This window comes from Corvus kubaryi, unplaced genomic scaffold, assembly GCF_017639235.1.
Source record: "Corvus kubaryi isolate FWS band 111438036 unplaced genomic scaffold, C.kubaryi_AGA036_p1.0 split3-73, whole genome shotgun sequence".
NCBI classification, from domain to species: domain Eukaryota; kingdom Metazoa; phylum Chordata; class Aves; order Passeriformes; family Corvidae; genus Corvus; species Corvus kubaryi.
The window spans coordinates 26835566-26851962 of record NW_024582091.1 but is presented as its reverse complement, the minus strand read 5'-3'; the positions used below and the strand labels follow the sequence as shown (position 1 = coordinate 26851962).

Sequence of the window (16397 nt, the reverse complement as noted above, 5' to 3'; positions counted from 1 at the left end):
CAGTCTATTACTTGGGAAGGTAAAGAGTCAGGCTTTCATTTTTAAGCTTTTCTAAAAAGAATGTCTACTGAATATGAATCAAATTAAATCCCTCCTGGCAGAATATTTAATTGCAGCATAATACCCGGGCTTTAGACTATTTCCTGCATATGGCACTGCACACTAAACAGTGATGAACAGCTTCCCATTGAACATGACTAATTCATGGTCAGCAGAGATCTCATGACCTTGAATCTACCTCAGTCAAAAGGGATATAAAGTAAAATATCAGAGACTTTTTTTCTGTACAGTTTTATGTGGTGAAAGCAACCAGTTAGAGAATTAAGTTTTTGCTTCTATTTAAATAGCTTTTAGTAATATTTAAAGGTGTCATTCAGTTGATCAAAGCTCACACTTTACTAATGTTCTGCATTAAATCTCTTTCAGTGTTGTATCTCTAATGTCCCTCTCCATTTGTGTTTTAGGCAAAACATTATATTGGTCTTGCAATTAAAAATGACAACCTTGTGTACATTTATAATCTGGGGGGCCAAGACGTGGAGATACCTCTGGATGCCAAGCCAGTCAGCACCTGGCCTTCCTACTTCAGCATCATCAAAATTGAGAGGTAAAGTGATAACATTTATTTCCCCAAAATCAAACAGTTAATAGGAAAAATCAAGCAGAAAAGGCTGTGTCGGAATTGCCCATCAGGAATTTTCAGTGCCTGGTTCTACTCCTGCTGAAATAAATGGAAATTCTCTCTGCTTTTGAAGAGCCGAGACCCAAGGGGCCACAAGGAGGAAGGAATAGTGTCTGTGGTCCCTCCCTTTTTTTCGCTCCTGATTACTAGTCTTTTATAAAGGAAATAAAAACCCTTCCTGGAGTTGGAGGCCTGCTTGTTCTTTTGTACGTCTTGCCAACACTAAATTCTCTTCTTTTACAATTCTTTTCTGCAGGATTGGAAGACACGGCAAAATGTTTTTAACTGTGCCCAGTCTTAGCAGCACAGCTGAAGAAAAATTTATCAAAAAGGGTGAGGTCCTTGGTCCTGGCTCCCTTCTTAATTTGGAACCTGCAAATTCTGTTTTCTATGTTGGTGGAGTGCCTCCAGACTTCAAGGTTGGTCAGATAAATATTCTCTACTCAAAACTAAATAGTGCAAACTAATCTTGCTGGGCTTCCATTTAATCACAGAAATGGTAGATAAACTCCTTATTTAGTCATTTATCATCTTAGGACTCCATCTTTTAGCCATGGCAAAGAAGTTTTCCCTAGCATATTTTGTCATACAGTAAGATGATCAGGTTTCAAGTTTCATGAAAAGTAAGAGAAGGAAGGCTTGCTAGTTAAGTAGCATGCATAAACAAAGGCCGATTAGTCCAACTAAACAAAGCTTGCAGGCTGCCAGTATTTTTCAGTGCTAATGAGTTCTTGGTACTTAGAATTTCTCTTTTACAACCATCACAAAAACGAATAGTAACGTATTGTTAATTTTAGGATCTTGTGGGAAACTAGCAACATAGTCATTTGTTTGAATTTAAATTATCACTGGTTGGAATCCAGCCTTATAACAGCATGAAAAATTGCCTGTGCAAAATATGAAGACCTGTGTGAGACAGTTGCTTCAGTCTAGATCCTAACAGTCAGCATGAATTAGCACCTCACTTACCTGCTTCTGTGAACATACCAGTTCCTCTTTTGGGATTTAAAAATCAGTATCAATGATCTTGGCTGTGAAAATTGCATGGCTGAATAAAAACATACCTAAGAAAACTTTGGAGAATGCTAAATTCTTTAAGCTAACTGTAGTAGGTGCTAAAAAGATCCAAATACTGATGCACAAGAAGCTCTCCCAAAAACATAAAAACAAAGAGTAACTCGATACACTCATGCATTCCTGAGCTTTGTATTTTTGTGACTACTAGATTTATGCCACAGTCTGAATTTTAGATTACTGAGCTCTGGGTGCAAACTGCCTGGGAATAGGGCTGAAGACTGAATAACAGTTGCATACACACACACACACACACACACACACACACACAAAAAGTCATCCAGCAAATGAACCCTCCAGGTTTGTTCCAGAGTAGAGCAGAGGAAAAAGAAAATAGGAGAGTGAAGGAAAATGGGAAGGGAAATAGGAAGAAAGAATTCATGGTATTATTTGATAAGTATATGCACCCCTTCCCCCTTAGAAAAGGACACCTTCACATTTATTAATGTGGAGTCTGATTTGTCAAAAGCTTTTTGCTTCCCTGTTACATTCTTTGCAAATATGAAATGCACCATTTAATCACTAGAATTCTCATGCTTAACATAATTTAAAAGAATAGTAGAAGAAACAAAAGAAAAAAGAAAACATGATCATTTACCAAATACATCTGTGCTGCAGATAAGAATGCAATTTTCTTTTACAGCTACTTATATTCTGCATTGCTGTATTACCATTACTACTATATCATAAGAAAATGGAAATAATGAGAAGATGAAGAAAAGCTACTCACAGTGATCAAACTCTGAAGTACAAGAGGTGTTATTATTATTATCACACCTGTTCCACAGGGCAGAATATTTTAATATAAAAAGAATGGTCTGGGTCTGCCAGCTTTATTCTTTTGTATTTTTCCCCTCACCAGTGTGGCTATTTAAATTCGTTTTGCAGTGACCTTTGTTAAAAGAAGAAGTTTCTACGTCCTGCTAACTGTTCAAAATAATATCTACTGAGGATTACCCACTGGCACAGATTTTGAATCCCAGTCTCCTGGGTTTAAAGAGCTCTCTCATTTCTCTCTCTTTAATTATGGTATGAAGTCATTTTTCTGGCCATGAAGGATATCTATACATTAGATATGAAATATCTACTGAGAGATATGCATTCAGTAAGCTCTGTTATTAGTCAAATCTTAGTCTTTTTCCCCGTTTCCAAGCATGCTCCCTCGTGTAGTCAAAACTACAAAAGAAGTTTTTGTTTGCAGCTGCCTCACCTGGCCTGATTTTCTCACTGTGAGACAAAATGATGTGCTCCCTATTCACTTACAGCCCAAAGGCCATATCATGGTAAGGACTTAGAAGACTATTCACAGTAGCAGCAACCAATTTTTTTGAAAATAAGAATTGCACAGGCACAAAACTGATCCCAGGCACAAATGCTCTCAGAATACCCAACTAAAGAGTGGCACCTTTCTCCTTTTACCCTTCCTTGTCCTCTGCACAGCTCCCTCCTAGCCTAAACCTCCCTGGCTTCGTCGGCTGCCTGGAACTGGCTACCCTGAACGATGATGTGATCAGCCTGTACAACTTCAAGCACGTCTACAACATCGACACCACCACATCGCCACCTTGTGCCAGGTAGGGGACAGGCCCATCCTCGCTCTGCCGCTCTCGTTTGTTACAAGCGCCGGCCCTGATGGCTCATTCCTGCTTTAGATTAAAAATGTGAAGGTGGTATTGAGTTGTCCCAGAAGGAACTTGGTCGCTTTTAGCTCCTAATTGCATCGAAAAGTTTAATTTATATATATATATAAATCTTGTGGATTTCTGCACAAACTGGGCAAGCTATTAATAGAAATATCTGTGTATCCTTATAACGAGGAAGTGTTGTGGGTCTGTCACTTCTCAAGGATGGGCAAAGAATTTTCCTGTACCTCTATACATAGCACAGGATAAAATCATGATGTAATGATGGAGGAGTTAGATGCACCTTCATAGCTACACACTACTTTTCAGGAAAAAAATTCCCAGAAAAAAATTGAAAGAAAGTCAGCAGTCTCACCATCACCAGGCAGAAGCAGAAGTTCAGAACAATTATTTAAATAAAATATGTAAAGGCCTTTAAGTTCCCCTAAATTAAAATGGGTACATACCAACTAATCCTTCCTTGCTTGTTTTTCCATAGAGATAAGTTGGCTTTCACTCAGAGCCGGGCTGTGAGCTATTTCTTTGATGGCTCTGGCTATGCCTTGGCCAGAAACATTGAGAGAAGGGGAAAATTCAGCCAGGTGACTCGATTTGACATCGAAGTTCGAACACCTACAGACAACGGATTGATCCTGCTGATGATTAATGGGGTGAGTACCAAGTTCTGCTGGTATCCTTTATCCATTAGCACCACAAGTTCCCCAGTACTTAGAATATCTTGGAAAATCCAAAATGCTTATGTCTCACATTGAGCTTCCAGAAAGAGGAAATACTTTGTGTTTGTCTGGTGCATGTATACATTAGGAGGGAACGGGAACTTGCTCTGCAAAAGCCTCAGGAAGTTGAGGCCCTGAGTTGGACTCTGCTTTTATCCAGAGACAGTCAGGACTTCAAACTGGTCATATCCTTGTGATGATACTTCAAGAGAGACTCCAGTTAACCCCAGCTGTCAGACATTTATTTAAATGTGAATGCACAATCAAAGCTATAGGAAATTTCTGTGAAGCAACTCCCAAAAAGTAGCCACTTTTTGGTAGCTGCCACTTTATAACTGTGCCTCAGGGTGTACTAGAGTTAAATATTTAAGTTACTAAAAACAGAAAGCAGTCCAAATAAAAAGGCTTGTTCCAAATGTCAGGAGCTTTTCTGAAGTGTGAGAGTGATGCAATCTCTGTGAGAGTTTGAAGACATGAAAAGAGCCTCCAAAGACAAACGCTGGGGGTTTTTTTGGTTTTTGGGTTTTTTTTTTTTTTTTTGGTCTTTGGGCATTTCCACATCAATCTCCCAAGTCCTGTGTGGATTACAACCTAGTAAAGCCACAGAAAACATTTTTCTGTGCAGATGCAGTCCACAGACAGGCATTTGTCTAGACACCTACATGTAACACGGCTTTAAGCATTTAGGAAAAAAAAATCCACTCTTATTAGAAGAGCTACTCTCTAGTGTTTGCCTTTAGAGTAACTTCCAGAGGAGGGTTGTAGGAAGCAATTTGCTCTGCAGCATAGCATGCTACCACTAACCTTCGTTCTTAGGAGGTTTTGACTAAGCAGCTGCTGTTAAAAGTTTAAGAGCCTTTATTGCAGAGCACTTATTTTTCTTCCAAGCAAAAGCACCTAGAGGTTTCTTGGAGATGTATGCACTGTGTTTGTCAGTGGAAACTGCAATCAAGTTGGATATCAGCTGTGGGAGACCATGACTGCTCACAAGCACTTTCAAAAAGTCTGTGTAAGCTGGTCCATTATTCAATTCTGCAAAGACAGCTCATAAATATTCTGAATGTAATCCTTGTTACATTTTCAAGTTTAAGCTGTTCAGAACAAACCCAAGCTGCAGTTTCATTTTAAAGTGCTAGATTAAAACCTACTCTTACTTCTTTAAGTAGTGAATCCTGAAGGTGGGCTCATTTATGTCAAAGGCAGCAGTTCTTGGCCTGCAGCAGTGTTTTGAGAATTATTGTACCCATGTTTCCATTAGGCACAAGCACTAGGAGAGAAGACCAACATTAGCATTGAAAGCATTAACCCAGATGCACGTTTGCTGTAAACTGTTCTTTCTGTTTCTTTATGTTCAGTTTTGGAACAAGACTAATTCTAGGGTGGAGATCTTCATTTCAAGCACTCCTTAAAGATTTTCTAAAGTACAGCTCCTGCTTATAAAGTTCAGGTCACTCAGCCACAGAACAGAAACAGAATCATAAAGTAGGAACAGTCAGGAATTCTAGAACCCAAATACATAGTAAATACACAGTAAATACACTCTAGCTATTGCTCACCTTTCAGTAAATACATCAGTGCTGATCGGGGCTGTGCAAAGACAAAATCCTGAGTGATTACAGACATTGTGATAGAAGCTGCTAATGCAGATATGGCCATTTTAGCCCAGCATTGCTTTTACCAGTATAATATCTTTCATTTACGGCATGTGGTATTATTTGAACAGTGAACAGATGTGTATGCATCAAGAATGCCCTGCTGGTAAGTAATAGTGACATCACTGCACTACCAAATACTATTTCTACAGGGAAACAGTTCACCAAGTCTTCCAGAAAGTGCCACTCATAAAACAATTATGTGCGTGTGTATATATACACATATATTATAAATATTAAAATACAGGAACTGTGTTATAATTTTGCAAATAAAAACTTATTTCCCAGTATGTTTTTCCCAATGTCAGTCTCGTAACGCTTTTTATTAATTTTTTGAAATTGCTGTCACTTTTCTGACTGCTGTTTTGCTTTACACAGAGCATGTTCTTCAGCCTAGAGATGCACAATGGCTTCTTATACCTCCGCTATGACTTCGGTTTCAGCAACGGCCCCGTGCTTCTTGAGGACTCCATGAAGAAGGCTCAGATTAATGATGCTAAATTTCATGAGGTACAGATACGGTTACTATCACAGCCATTTGACCAACTATCCCAGAAGCTCCAAAGCAGCAATAATTTCTCTAACACCCATGAAAGAAGCAAAACGATGAGGGTGCAGGTGGTGATATGGTAGAACAGGCAGAAGGGTAGAGTGTATGCAAGTCCCACCAGTACCAAGCAGAGGAAAAGTGAAGGCTCTCCCTGCCTCCTTATAAATCAGTGCTTGTAGACAGATTGTGTGTATTACTCGCCAAGGACAGGACCATTCACATGAGAGAAAAAGTTTTATTAATTCAAAATTAAATTATATCAAGGGCAACTCACTATTTCAAATACAAAACTTCCCTCAAAAATATCATTATGTTAGTTTGACCACCTTAGTTGTTATGCATTGTATTACAAGAATTATGGCATTTCCCATTTCATTTGAAAAGAGAGTTGATTCAGTAGCAACCTTCTATATATGCACAGTATTTTATGGAATTTGGCAGATAAAATATCTACTTGTATTTGGTTTCAGGGAATTTGCCTTAAGCCAGTGTAACTGTGACAGTAGCAAATTCCCTTAGTGAGTTGCTTCTCCTGCCTTTTACCTGATGTAAATTCAAAGTCTGATTCATGACCAAAACTACAGCCATAGTTCTGTTCATGTTTAAGCAGCAAACAATTAAGCTTTTTATGTTTTGACAATGAAATAAGTTTTTTAAGAAGTATGCCCTAACTTCTTGGATAAATCAAGAAAGCATTCTGAAGTTTATGGAGCTTATCTGTTTGCCACAGTGTAGAATGCGACATGACTACTTTCATTTGCTTTATTCATAATTGAAATATCCTGAGGATTCGGTCATCAGAGAAATAGTGACATTGAAACAAGCTTCCTACTGGTAATCATTGTCAGCCTCTCCCAATTTACAAACAACTTCTCTGATAAATGGGGGGAAATTTCAAACAAAAGGATATAAAGATGCAATCAATTTTGCAAGATCACCATAGCAGCTTACAAAAGACGACATTTTTAAGCACATGCTTTTCTTTTCAGATTTCTATTATATATCACAATTCCAAGAAGATGATCTTGGTAGTAGACAGAAGACATATTAAAAGTGTGGACAATGAAAGAACAGCAATGCCATTCACAGATATTTACATTGGAGGAGCACCTGCTGAGATCTTGCACTCTAGGTTGGTTTACAAATGCAATTCAATCAGTATTTTCAATTAATCACCATATGTTAGTTAAGCTGTATGGCCTGTCCTTAAAGGGTAACAATAAAACAATTTCTTTGGCATCAACGTTATATAAAACAACCCTTCAGACACTCTTCCAAGTGTCTTTCAGAGCTCTTAAGTATTGAAGATTAGGCTTGACCCAGCACAGTTAAATTCTACTGAAACTGGCCCCAGTTTTAGTAAGGGTAACAGAAACAGTTGTGTTCTTAAAACAAAAAGGCATTTTCAAAGAACATGTTAACGTATAAAATTGCTATTGCTCCTTGCTCTGCAAAAAGTGACCAGGACCCTCTACCAACTGCATTTTCAAATCAAAAAATTGGTTTTTTCCCACTAAGCATTTCAGTTCTGATTCATCTCAGGTTCTCTTTGGATCCAAGTCAGCTAACTCTGTGTAGGTGTAGGAAGAAAAAGTCTCATTTTCCCATTGTACCATTTGACAGAAACCAAGTTTAAACTCAGTAGACTGTGTAACTCTCATTTCCTGCCGTAGGAATCTGCCGGACCCCAGGGTCATGCTCTGAGAGCAGACTGGCTGCTTGAAGAAGAGTGTGCAGTATTCATTCCCAGGGTCAGACAGCACAGTCAGAATTTTCAGAAAGGCTCCAGCTGCTGTTTCAAGCGTCACAACTGCTAATAGGAATACCCTCCATGTTAAAAAAAAAGCCAAGAAAAAGCAAATATTGCACAATAGTTTCTAGGACTTAGTGGTAAATCTGCTGAAATTTTATTCTTTATTTTGTTGTCAGAAGAAACTGTTGAATTGATAAATAATGGCTGAGATACAAAATACTTAATCTTTAAGCTTTTAAGATAGGGACAAACTTCATGTAAAGAAAAACGATGCCTTTCAATCCCATGTAATTATTTGAACATGCAAGCAAAGTGGTGGGCAAGGGAGAAACAGAGTGTATAATTTATCTGTCCTTTCAAATAGTTCTTTACAAAGGTCTGTCATAAGGGGCTATTAAGAAAGCTAGTGGAGTGGAGAGAGAAAAGGCTGAAGTGGATTAGAAAGCAGCTGGGAAAGAGAAAATAGGACATAGTAGCAACTTTTCAATTTTCACAGTATAAAAAGTCTAAGCACATACTCAAAGGATCTCTTTCAGGGTTAGTATTAAATACATTAATGATATAGAAAGAAAGTACAGGAGGATGGTGAAAATTACTTCCAATAACCAAGCCTAAAGAACACAGAAAAAGCCCAGAAGGACCTAGAAATCTATGCAATTGAGCAGCAGCTCAATGGCAGATGAGAGTTGTTCACAAATGTAGGATAAAAGATGAATCACATGAATTATGCCTGCAGTTTTCCAAGCAGATTGTGGTTATTCTGAAAAACACCTGGAAGGTACTGTCAAAGCAGGAAAAACAACATCTCAATTAACAAGCTGTATCAGAAAAAAAAGACCATAGGCATTGTAAAAATATTATCAATTATAATGTTGAAAAATATATACAGAAATTATTTAAGCAGAGCTGCAACTTTGTCTCTGGTGTTTTACTCAGCTTTCATTCTCTTGACAAGAGTAGACGGCAAAAACGTGTGGGCCAAATGTTGTGGCATCATTCCATTTTTATCAGGAGAATTATTATCCTACTGATGATGTACTACTCTCTATTACTACTATCTACTACTGATATCTATGCTTGCTCTTTGCAGACAGACTCACATTTAATGGACTTTGCAGGCAGAAGCAGCAGTGTGGGGAAACAAGCTCTAGTCTTAGAGTAGTCTAATATTCTTCTAAAGCAGCATGTTTTCATTCACTTCAAATGCACTTTTCTCTGTCAATTGCCTTTTTTCTCTAAATGAATCTGGAAATACCACTATACGTTATTTTTCTCCCACCTCAGTCACTGCATAAAGCAGAAAGCTAAGGGTAAATAGGAGCACTGGCAACTTAACTCTTAACTGAGTTAAGAAATGAACTCAGAAGCCTTTCTTTAGGAGAAAGCCTTTCTTCTATAGCCTGTTGCTAGAAAAGGTTGTGGCATTTAACAGAAAGGCGTATTTGTCACATCCAGCCAGTTTCATGGTCAAGCAGAGTAGAGATTATACTGGTTGATTGATAATACACACTTTGGTCCAAATCCCAGTAGGGATGGCAGGAGCCTTCCTGTTGATTTTGCCTTCCCGCTGATTTCACTGAGGAGCAAATTAAGCCCCTACAGCACTCCTTCTCTCACCTTATTTCAGACATGTACCTGTACACCTGCACTACTTCACCTGATGGTCTGTTTTTGCCAATGCAATAATATGGGTGTTTCCAGATCTTGATTGATCTGCCATGTTTCCAATGTCTGCCTTACAACGAGATAACTCATAGACAACTAGTGCAGGTAGCAGATGCCAACAGTATCAGTCACATGAGGTGAAGAGAGTCCCACTGCTAAAGTACATCTTGCTTAAGGAACAAGGACTGTTTTCATGTAGCCAGGTCAGAACTCTGGATTTCACATTCACTCCTTCAGTGTATTTGTTCCCTGGTTATCTCCTGGACTGGTACCCAGCAGCTCCCATGTAATTTCCTTGCCCCTGTCACACACTTTCTGTGATTTTAGGCAAAATACTCCTTCATGAACTTTGAGATTTGTGAGGATACATTCAATTATATTCACCCTGTGCTGTAATGCTGTGGTATCTTGGTAAGATGTGGAGTTGAAAAACTGAGACTAATGAGTAGGAGCAGTTGGGATACACTGCTCTGCTGTCTACCTCAAATCTGACATAAAAAGGATCCTGGAAACCCACCCACTGCTCTCATTTAAAATTATGTAAACCCACACATCAGCAAGTAGAATTTACTCTTACTTTCCTGACCTCTGTTAGTATTTTTTTTAAGAAATAGAGATCCATTTGTTTACAAAGCCAAGAATGGAACTTGCTAGTAAAAGCAAGACAGGAAACCCAAATCAGAACTTCTCTTCAAAGCTAAAAAAATAGAGATAAAAATCCATTTATTTTCACTGTAAGTAGTTATAAATACATAATTTACTACAACTGGTGCATCTTGACTTTTCAAAACATAGAATGTGGCTCACTAGTTGTTTTACATAAAGATGCAAGAATTGGACACTAGTGAGGCAAATTACTGAAGTTCTTCCAGCTCTTTTAGACCATTCAGAAAGGCAAGTGCTATCTAACTGCAGCTTGTTTGGCATTGTCATCCAGCAGCATTAGCTCTCATCTGGCAGGAAGTATCGGCTTTAAAGGCTGCATGAAGGGCTTCCAGTTCCAAAAGAAGGATTTCAACTTGTTGGAAGAACCAGGAACCCTGGGAATCAGCTACGGGTGCCCAGAGGATTCACTGGTAAGCATAACACCATTTGTGACAAAAGAGCAAATTTTGACAATGGATATAGCTGGGAGCTTGAATTTTACTCCAAACAATGGAAAGACAGTCTTCCACCAAGGAAATGACCATGCACTCACTCATTGGCAGAGGTGGGGGTTTGTGTGTGTCTGTTAAGTCTGCTGACATAATACCCAATTTTCACTCTGAACTATAGTACAAGGTGTTTCACTTAAAATTCTTCTTATATGTGAAATTGCAGTGCGAAAGCTGGATCTGAAATAAATCATGTGCTGTATTCTGAATGGAAATACTCCAACGTAATTTGGTTTTTCTTAAAGATACAAGGAGAATCATCCTTACATACACCCTAGTATAGATGTGTGAAATGGAGAAGACAGCAAAATATTCACCCTTCAAATGAGTTCTCCCCTTAAGCCAGATCAGCTCTTCCTCTGTGACACACACACCAACACCAACTGCACCAGCATTAGCTCTGAGAAAATTGCCATTTAGCTTCCAGTCCCTTCCATCATTCATCAATTTTCCATTACAATGCAAGGCTGGCAAATACAGACTGTGTTTGGGGTCTTCATCCTGTGGACATGTCTATCAAAAGCCATGCTGCAAACCTGTGAAGGAGAAGGATCACTTGTAGAACTCATCACTACAATCTTACCCTGTGTCAACAAGGAAGCTATCTGCAATTTGTCCTACTTTGGACCGAGTTTTGCTCCTGAGACTCAAAGGGTTAGAGACCACCATGTCCAACACCCTCTATCTCAGTACCCAGCACAGCACACAAAGTAATATATCATGTGCTGGAACTGTGACTCAGTGCCACACAGCTCAGATGGGGGTGTGAGCCCCTCTGCTTCTACTTTTCATGCTCACTAACATCAGCAGACTTAGGATGAGGCCAAGATCCCAGGAAGCTGAGAATAATTTGACTTAGTCTAAAATTGCTACACTTTCTCAAGTTTTTTCCATGATGTGAGGGAAAGCCTACATAAATTAGGTTAAGATATGAAGGAAAAATTGAAGGCTTTTTAGAACCGAACTGGCTGCAATTGTAAGAAAAAAAAAATAGCCTCGTTCTTTGTATTATTGGAATGTTTTCTGAGGTTCACTTGTAATTTTGTTTTATTTAATACATAGATGTCCCGCAATGCATATTTCAATGGAGAGAGCTTCATTGCATCAAGCCAAAAAGCGTCCCTCTTTACTGAATTCGAAGGAGGCTTTAATTTCCGGACATTGCAACCCAGCGGGCTGTTGTTTTACTATTCTGAAGGAGTAAGTATCTATTTTTTTACTGTTTGTTTTATTTTACCTTCACATTTTTTCCCAGGAGAATACTAGGAGAATAACACGATTTTTCACTTTATGGTTTTATGATAGAGAAAGCAGTCTGCAATACAGAAGCATTCACTGGTGACCTCATTTTTACAGTTTGCATTTGATCTACAGATGAAAACCAGCAATGCTTCGACGTTATTTTGATGCTGAGAAGAGAACTGGATCATGTGCCTAGAATTAACATGCATCCATTCGGGCTCGCTGAAGTCCTCTAGGGCAGAAATGCACAGAGCGTCTTCCTGTACTCAGCAGCACTGCAATCCCTATTTGGACCTGCAGGTGCTACCAAAGTACAAATAATATTAAGGACCTGACATTTGCCATCCAGACAATCACCTAGAAGCAAAGTTTGTTAGAAACGGTGGCATGGTATTTCGAGCATTGCTGAGCTCACAGAAATCAGTCAGAAAGCTGCCTATATTCCCAGATGGCACTCAGACCTCCACGTGTGACCGGGAAAAGCTGCTCTTGAGAATTGCTCCTTGCAGCTATGGGAAGCCAGGCTGCTCTCAATACCCCCCTCAGAAGTGTGACACGGGCAGAAATACGGACTTGCACTAACAAAATGTTGTGTGAGACAACGCGATCCCAAGATCCTGCAGGCTCAGACTGACATCTGCAGCAAGCATGAGCTCAGATGACAGAACATTTGCAACCACCCCCAAATGTCTGTTCTGCTATGCTTGCAGAGTATCATCAGCAGTGCAGCAGAGAAGGCTGTGTGACACCGATAACCACTTCTAAACTCTCACGTGTTGCAGCCTGGAGTATTACCTTAAATTGAAATCAGTAACCGTGTCAGTTCCCCACATCGTTTGCATAAATGAGGCCTCACACACACACCACTTCAGGTTTTAACTCAAAAGCTCTAATCCTATGAGGTGCCAAGTGCCCTACTTAACAAACGGAAGTTGAGCTGTTTAGCACTTGGCAGAATGAGACAGAATGATTCTACCTTGCACAGTGGCAGTGCTTGCTCTAATGGAACTGAGAGTATTCCTGCTAGTGGCACAGTGATCCCATATTCCTGACCCAGATAGCACATCTTATCTCGGAGATAATTTTGAGTGATTGAAAGGGTCTGGTCAGAGGGAATTAGAAAAAGAAAAAAACGTCTTGGTCTTAACAGCTGCTCAATACACTACCAGGGCACCAGAAATACAAATGAAATGCAAACATCGTACATTTGTGCTACATGGAAGGAGCCCATGTGACAGATACATGAGACACAATCAGCAGCAGAATTCCCAGAATTCAGGCTTAAAAAGTGGCAAGAATATAAATTCTAATGATACCATCTCTCGTTTTGCTTCTCGGAGTATATCTTTTTGCAAGTTAAGCACAAACGTGGAAAACAGCCAGAAGGGAAATAAATACAACGGGAAGATGCACAGAACTGTTAAATTTTCTGTGTAATACTTGCTTATGAAGATGCTTTTTTCTGTATTTCAGTCAGATGTATTATCCATCTCTATGGAGAGAGGTGCTGTGGTTTTAAATGCAAGTGGAACCAAAATTCAGTCACCAGACCGAAATTACAATGATGGAAAAACCCATTTCATCATTACTTCTGTCACCCCAGAAAGGTAAAGCTCTCCAGCATCTTTTATTCCCTACCTTTAGAATAGAAATATTTCTTGTAAAGCACATTATCATTTAACACTCACTTTGAAAATGACACTTGAGTGGGGCATTTTTTAAATGACTGATTTTTAAGTGTGATTGAAAACTGGCCAGCTTGGCCTGAGCACAAGATGATGGGAACTGTTAACAAAACGAAAATAATAGTTTTTCTGAAAGCTTAGTCCTTCTTTGTCCTCAGGTAAGAATGCAGTTTAATAACATTTTAGGCTAGCATTAGTTCACTTTTTAACAGGATTGATTCTTCTAATTTGTTAAAACAATTCCCAGTTGACCCTAAAGTAATTGAGGCATCTTCACATAAAGCATTCATTTGGAATATACACAGTGGAACATGTTAAAAATATTTTTAGCACTGGCAGCCACAAATGTAAGACTAAATACAGCAGTAGGGAATAAGTCTCTCTCTGTGCTCCTTGAAAAACTTGAAAGCTTTGGTTTATTGGTATGTTTAACTATTGTTTATATGTTTAAATATTTTTTAGAAGGTCATGTAATCAAAGCAACTTTCTTTAAGAATCTTGCCTATGAGATACAAGCAGATCATTCTTACTTTTCTAGTGGAAATGAAGGTTTGTACCTATGACTTCTGACATCCAAGAATCACAGTTTGAAAAGCTGAAGGTGTGAAAAGGTGCCTTGGAATAACCTCGGGGATTGTCATGTTTCCCTGAGTTTGCCAAACAAAATCAGTGTCTGATGCTTTAGTATATTCAGTTTCTTATTAAAGCCAGAGAATCATTCATGACTTCTGCAACAATTAATGGGTTGCAAAATCAGATTAGGTAAAAAAGCATTGTATAAGCTCAAACACCAATGCACTGTGATGAAAGAGAAGGAAAAAGGGATAGGGGCAAAACAAGAAAGATTAGCATGTGCTTGGATCTTATTTTACCCATATGGTGGCTCCATCCCTTCATCAGCAATCCCTTAGTTTATCTTTCTTCACTGTACAATTTTGGACTTCACAATTAACTGCAGGGTAATATTAAATCCATGGGCCAAAGTACACAACTTTGCCAATTGTTTATTGTACTGCTACTTATTGCATAGCTGAAAGCAAAAAGGTCCTCTCATGCCTTTGAGCACTACCATTCAGTGATGCATGCTCTGAGTGGAGCATCTTGGGTGTGTGTAATGTGCTGCGGGTGTGATCACTGGCACTGATGTTTCCAAAGCAAACCTGCAAAATGGATGCTTTTCCTTTGCAGGTATGAGCTGACTGTTGATGACAAGAAACAGAGCAAGAAGAACCCAGCAAAGGACAGAGCAGGGAAAAGCCCAGACAGCATCAAGAAGTTTTATTTTGGTGGCTCTCCCCTCAGAACACAGCAAGCCAACTTCACTGGCTGCATAAGCAACGCCTACTTCACTAGGTGAGTAACATCCTCCCAAACACATTAACAGGCAGTCACTGCCCCTGCCTGACAACTTGAATAGTAGCTCATGAGAAGTGATTTATTGTCACAATAAAAATTCCTGTCTCATTTTGTGAGGCTAGACAGCATGCGTGAATAAGATTCTTACCTTACTTGCCATTGAATCTGTTGGCACAGATCTGCTAGGTTAAGATATTGTTAAGGTGGGAATAACTTGATGAAATAAGCTTTCAGTACTGCACCTGCTAATGCTGCTGGGGCAATGAATAATTTGCATAGCTGCAATTTACATTTATATTACGTAGCTTTCAGATCGGCCTTTGAAACAAAATGGTTTTAAGGCATCTCACAGAAGCCGGGGAAGTTAGGAGTTTGGGCATGAGAAAATGGTCAGAATGTGTTGATCTTAATTGCTCTATGAAATGTTCTTATATAGATTTTAAAGGTGAATTTGATGCTGCAGGTTGACACTCTCTGTTTATGCCAGCATTTATACAACAGCAGAGGTAGTATAGGCTGTCCTCATTACCCACACATTGACTGATCAATCTGTACTTTTATCCCCAATCCAAGAATGAAAAATAGTGCATTCAAATACAATTTTATCCATAAATGTACAATTCTGAAATTTTTATTAAGATAATTCCAACACTTGGAAAAAAAAACTGTTCTTGTCATCTCCTCTTTGAAACACAGGTTGGATCAAGAGGTTGAAGTGGAAGATTTCCAGAAGTACTCTGAGAAAGTTCAGGCATCTTTGTATGGATGCCCTGTTGAATCTCCTCCAGTTGCTCTTCTCCATAAGAAAGGAAAAAACTCATCAAAAGCCAAAGGAAACCGTAATAAAAAGGTCGGATAAAAATTGCTCCAGTACCACTCTGGAGTTTTCCAAAATTCTCCAAATTATGGATCTAAAATGCATAAAGACAATGTCACATATACGAAGGAAAGGATCCTGTTCCTTTACATATTCCATCACTGCAAATGATTGCCCTGACACAATCTATCTGGCCTACAGTTGCATCATTCTCCTTGGCTAGAACACTAAAATAAAATACCTGACTTCTTAAAAAAAAGTACTTCAGAAACAAGCCTTTTTGATTTCTTCTGTCTTCTAAAGGCAACAAGCTTGCTTCTGATCTCAGCTACTTCTGTGTGGCTCCCTACTGGGTACAATTAGCACACATTAATATAAATGGGGGAAAAACCTTCCTCCAGCATGCAG

General features: G+C 39.0%; 1 protein-coding gene across 2 annotated transcripts in view; it reads left to right on the top strand.

The window, feature by feature from the left end:
- The window catches only part of LAMA4 (laminin subunit alpha 4), a 100138-nt gene that overhangs the window by 70170 nt on the left and 13571 nt on the right, over nucleotides 1–16397 (top strand). Inside the window, exons 20-30 of one of the 2 annotated variants that reach the window (XM_042016334.1) lie at nucleotides 465–607; nucleotides 939–1101; nucleotides 3197–3330; nucleotides 3878–4049; nucleotides 6146–6277; nucleotides 7307–7449; nucleotides 10676–10811; nucleotides 11952–12089; nucleotides 13605–13738; nucleotides 15005–15169; nucleotides 15869–16022. In XM_042016334.1, coding sequence (XP_041872268.1) covers nucleotides 465–607; nucleotides 939–1101; nucleotides 3197–3330; nucleotides 3878–4049; nucleotides 6146–6277; nucleotides 7307–7449; nucleotides 10676–10811; nucleotides 11952–12089; nucleotides 13605–13738; nucleotides 15005–15169; nucleotides 15869–16022 — 1614 coding nt within the window. Of the gene's footprint in view, nucleotides 1–464; nucleotides 608–938; nucleotides 1102–3196; nucleotides 3331–3877; nucleotides 4050–6145; nucleotides 6278–7306; nucleotides 7450–10672; nucleotides 10812–11951; nucleotides 12090–13604; nucleotides 13739–15004; nucleotides 15170–15868; nucleotides 16023–16397 lie in introns of both variants that reach the window. The other variant, XM_042016333.1, reaches the window with a different exon arrangement.